Source organism: Otolemur garnettii, unplaced genomic scaffold, assembly GCF_000181295.1.
Source record: "Otolemur garnettii isolate 467f Iridium unplaced genomic scaffold, OtoGar3 scaffold00094, whole genome shotgun sequence".
Lineage (NCBI taxonomy): Eukaryota > Metazoa > Chordata > Mammalia > Primates > Galagidae > Otolemur > Otolemur garnettii.
Window position 1 is genome coordinate 4,436,552 of NW_003852489.1, and position 5,155 is coordinate 4,441,706.

The following is a 5,155-nucleotide window of genomic DNA, read 5'->3' on the forward strand; positions in this document are numbered from 1 at the left end:
TAGTTATCATTGTTGCTTAGCTGGCCCGGGCCAGGTTCAAACCTGCCACCCTCCATGTATGTGGCTGGTGCTGTAACCACTGTGCTGCCAAGTCACACATATTACCCTTTTAGGGTTTATATATTTAAAAGTGTCTACAATTCAAGTTTTTATTAATTCAGTCTTTTCTCTGCTGCTAATACAAATTAGGGTGAGTATTTTTCAAACCAGTGGATTTTGAGTTTGCTTAATTGGTTCAAATGATATTTGATAGTCATGAAAACCTCAAAGAGGTCAATTTCAAGTGTTTAAATGGGGAGCCCTCTTTTTAATTCAGTGAATGCTCCATGTTTTCTTTTGTGATCTGTATTTCTTACAGAGAAAAAGAGAGACCAGCAGTTCTGTCCTTTGGCAAATGAGAAGGCAGCTTCTTCTGGAATTGATGGCCATTCTTCCCACAGTAAGAAGTACTCGAATTGTGGAAGAGGCTGATGCGGACATGGAACCCAACGTGTCTGTGTATTCGGGGCTGAAAGAAGAGCATGTTGTGAAAGCCAGTGCACTCTTACGTCTGTACTGTGCTTTGATGGGGATCGCTGGACTCAAGTATTCAATAGTTTGATATTTTACCTTTCATCATTTTACTTTCTTGTTTCTAATCCCAAGAAAGTGAGCCCAAGGCCTTTTATTCAGAAGATTCAGGTTTTCTATTGGGCTCAGGTAGTGGCCTGGCATATAGAAAGAATGGAATCCTAAGGCCAAGCATTGGTAGCAGGGATGTATTCATCTATTTTTTCTGATTACAAATAGAATTATGTAAATACAGCAGGACCCAGAGCAGTTTTTCAATTTTTCATCACAGTATAAAGAAACCTATGATTTCCCTATAGCTTGATAAAAGGGATCCTTTACCTGGCCTGTTCAACTATTTGATATCTTTCCTGTGTTTCCTTTTATGAACCGAGCTCATAAATTATCTGAAATTGATAATGTGCTTATTAAACACAGTCTTTCTTGTTTAGTCAACATACAATATCCTTTTGAATAATGTTCTACAGTCTTCGTTTTGCATGTCTCTGATATGCGCAAATTTCAGTTATTATAGTTTATTTAAAGAACACTGATCCTTCAATATGGTTCAAATTTCAGTTGCCATGATACATTAGCCAAATAATTGTATGATGTACAAATTTTGCCATGAGCTCTTCAGGCCACATCTTACTGTGTAAGTGACACATGCACGTCATGATCAGTGACCAAGGGTGCCACTTTTGCCCATGACTCGTCATTGCACATCTGTTACTGTATTCGTGCACATACAGCGAGGGAGGAAGTTAAACAGCTGGAGTAACCCTTCCCTGAAATGCTTGGGTCCAGGAGAGGTTTGGACTTTGGATTTTTTCAGACTTTGGAGTATTTGCAGTATATTTTCAGGTGGAGCATCTGTAATCCAGAAATCGGAAAGCTCTAATGCTCCAGTGAGCATTTCCTTTGTGTGTCCTGTTGATGCTCAGAGTTGTAGATTTTGGAGCATTTCAGAGTTTAGATTTTCAGATTAGGAACACTCAGCCTCGGTTGCCTACTTTTCTCTCAGTGATAAACCCATGCAACATTTTATAGAAATGGGGAGTTGAAAGAGATAATTGGCTCATAAAGCTGAAGGTATAACAAAGTGATAAAGCTGAAAATGGCATATGAACAAAACATAAACTGAAGAAATAGGAGACTATCAGAATGTCGACACTGCTGCCATTTCAAAGACCCTAGATAGGTAGCCAGAGGGACTGATGAACAGGAACTTGTTGATATAAATGAGAAAAGTGATAGTGACAGGAGGATGAAGATGCCCGAGAGGATATGATGCTGGTAGAAATCCTCACATTAAAGGAACTTGCGGATACTTCATGACTGAAAGTGCAAATGATAAAAATGTTGAAAGCTGATCCAAACTTAGGCACTTTGATACTTTATCATGGCATAGAAATATGCTCCCTGTGACACATTACAGGAGGAAGGTGGCAAAAGCTATTCAGGCTGCTCTGATAAAGTTTTTACAAAGGAATAAAACACTTTACTTTTTTTTTTTTTTTTTTTTAGATTTAAACTTATTTATTTATTTATTTATTTGCCATTTTTGGCTGGGGCTGGGTTTGAACCCGCCACCTCTGGCATGTGAGAATGGCGCCCTACCCTTTTGAGCCACAGGCACTGCCCAACACTTTAATTTTTCATCTTTTAAATGTTTTCAGTTAAGAGTACTACCACATACAACAATACTAGTTTTACTTTCTTTTGAAAAATTCCCCTATGCATTATAACCAACAGAATTTTTAATGTTTTGATAAAATTTAAAGGTCACCGTATAATTGTAATGTCATGATTGATTAAATAACTTCATGCTGCATGGTCATGTCTGTGGTCTCACCCCAAGAGACAAAGTAAGGATACAAACACAGGACGGAATACTGCCTGGCTTTGTGTCTGAGGTAAAACACTGCAGTTGTAATCTCTCACCAGTTTTATTTTGAGAAGATGGTAAAGATTCAGGTCTCTTATCTTTGCTCCTTCATGAGAAGGACCCACTTCCAGTTCTCTCTGAAGTGTTTTAAACTTTCTCTTTGTTCGTCCTAAATAGAATCTCTCTTTGTTACCCTAAACAAAAAAAAAAAAAAAGAAAAGATATTAATGATTTTATAAATAGTGAGGTGCCATTACAAAGTTTGAAACTTGTATCTGAAAGGTGAAAATTTTACTTTTTCTTCCCCCAGCTAAAGAAAGTGAAGCCTAATAATTCATTCTCTTTCAGACCAACTGAAGAAGAAGCTGAACAGCTACTACAGTTGATGACGAGCCGCCCTCCCGCCACGCCGGCCGGCGTCCGCTTCGTCTCGCTCTCCTTTTGTATGCTGCTGGCCTTCTCTACTCTCGTCAGGTACTGAGCTCTACAAGAGGCTCTGTTTTCTTAAGGTCTGCTTTTGTTTATTTATCATACTGTGTGTATAGCATTGGATTCAGAGCTCACTCTAAAAATTGGCCCAGGTATGGACAGTCGTGGTATTTTTTAATAGAAAGATGTCAGTGGTATCACTATATGCCATTCATCTTCTGTATCAAAGTCTCCTATGTACATTGTTTAAAAGAGTCTCAATAGTTCTTCAAAATTTGTTAAGGCTGATAGCAGTCTTTATTTCCTTCCTTATTTCTGCTTTCCTAGAGGCAGTATCTTTCAGTTTTTTTAGCTGATTTCTTTTGGGTGTTACTTCTGCATCTTTAAAAACATGTTTGTAGGCTCGGCACCTGTGGCTCAAGCAGCTAAGGCACCAGCCACATACACCTGAGCTGGTGGGTTCAAATCCAGTCCAGGCCTGCCAAATAACAAGGATGGCTGCAACCAAAAAATAGCTAGGCGTTGTGACAGGTGCCTGTAGTCTCCTGGGAGGCGGAGGCAGGAGAATCGCTTGAGCCCAGGAGTTGGAGGTTGCTGTGAGCTGTGATGCCACAGCACTCTACCCAGGGGGACAGCCTGAGGCTCTGTCTCAAAAAAAAAAAAAAAAAAAAAGTTTGTATTTGGAACGTCTTGAGTTCCTACTATGAAAGAGTAGAAATTGGTTCTTTCTTTTTTCTCTGTACTAAACACATCTACATATCCTTTCTATCTTCCCATTCCCCTAGTACAGTTGTAATAATTTTGCTTAGATGAATACATAGCTGTTTATATTATTACATTTATGGAAATAGTACAGGAAGCTCAATCATGTTAGATGATTATTTTTTTTTGAGACAGAGTCTCACTATGTCACTCTCAGTAGAGTGCTGTGGCATCACAGCTCACAGCAACCTCAAACTCTTGGGCTTAAGTGATTCTCTTGCCTCAACCTCCCAAGTAGCTGGGACTACAGGCACCTGCCACAATGTCTGGCTATTTTTTGGTTGTAGTTGTCATTGTTGTTTAGCTGGCCTGGGCTGGGTTCAAACCCGCCACCCTTGGTGTATGTGGCTGCGCTATAACCACTGTGCTATGGGCACCAAGCCTGATTTACTTTTTTCCCTGCAATTTTTTTTTTTTTTAAATAATTATCCTATTTCCAGTTTGGCTCAGTGGCTCATGCCTGTAATCTCAGCACTCTGGGTGAGCTCAGGAGTTCGAGACCAGCCTGAGCAAGAGTGAGACCCGGTCTCTAAAAATAGTTGGGCATTGTGGCGGGCACCTGTAGTCTCAGGGTTCGAACCTGCAGCCCCGGTGTCTGTGGCTGGTGCTGTTACCACGGTGCTATGGGTGCCGAGCCCACACACAGCCTCTTATTTGTTTTTAATTTGCTTGGTGTTCTATGTATCACTAATATTACCTCAAATTCTCTGCCAGTGTAAATCTTTAAGACGGTCTGACCTGGAACATTTTGAACTGCTCCAGTCTGGAATGGCTACACTGATTATATCTGGCACACAGCTCTCATCCTGGTTCTTCATTTTGGGGACTGACTTCACCTCTCCTTTGTTTGCTTGTTTCCTGTATCTCGTGTCTTCTCTTTTTCTGTTTGCTCTCCCTCTGTTTCTTAAGAATGAATATGTGTGAGGTACATTCTTTTGGGAGGGGATATTTCTGAAAATGTCTTTATTCTGCCCTGACATTTGCTTGCTGGTTTGATGGCATATAGAATTCTAAGTTGCATATAATTTGTTTTAAGAATCTTGAAGGCATTGCTCCATTTTTCTTAACTTCCAGTGTTGTGGTTGACGAGTCTGACATTCTGATTCCTTGTCCTTTGTGTGGCCTATTCTATGTTTTTTTTTTTTTTCAGACAGAGTCTCATTATGTCACCTGTGGTAGAGTGCCATGGCATCACAACTCACAGCAACCTCAAAATTCTTGCGCTTAAGTGATTCTCTTGCCTCAGCCTCTCGAGTAGCTGGGACTACAGGTGCCCGCAATAGCACCCAGCTATTTTTTTTGTTGCAGTTGTCATTGTTATTTTAGCTGGCCTGGGCTGGGTTCAAACCTGCTAGCCTCAGTGTATGTGGCCAGCACCCTACTTACTGAGCTATGGGTGCTGCTCTGGTAAGCCCTTTTATCTTGGAAACTCATTTGCTTCAGTTCTAAGGAATTTTCTTTTTTTTTGGAGACAGAGCCTCAAGCTGTCCCTCTGGGTAGAGTGCTGTGGCATCACAGCTCACAGCA

General features: G+C 40.5%; 1 protein-coding gene across 1 annotated transcript in view; it reads left to right on the top strand.

Annotated features, from left to right (window-relative positions):
* Positions 1–5,155, top strand: part of INTS2 (integrator complex subunit 2) — a 62,528-nt gene that overhangs the window by 17,017 nt on the left and 40,356 nt on the right. The window contains exons 7-8 of the mRNA XM_023516601.1: positions 359–585; positions 2,786–2,911. Coding sequence (XP_023372369.1) covers positions 359–585; positions 2,786–2,911 — 353 coding nt within the window. The remainder of the gene's footprint in view (positions 1–358; positions 586–2,785; positions 2,912–5,155) is intronic.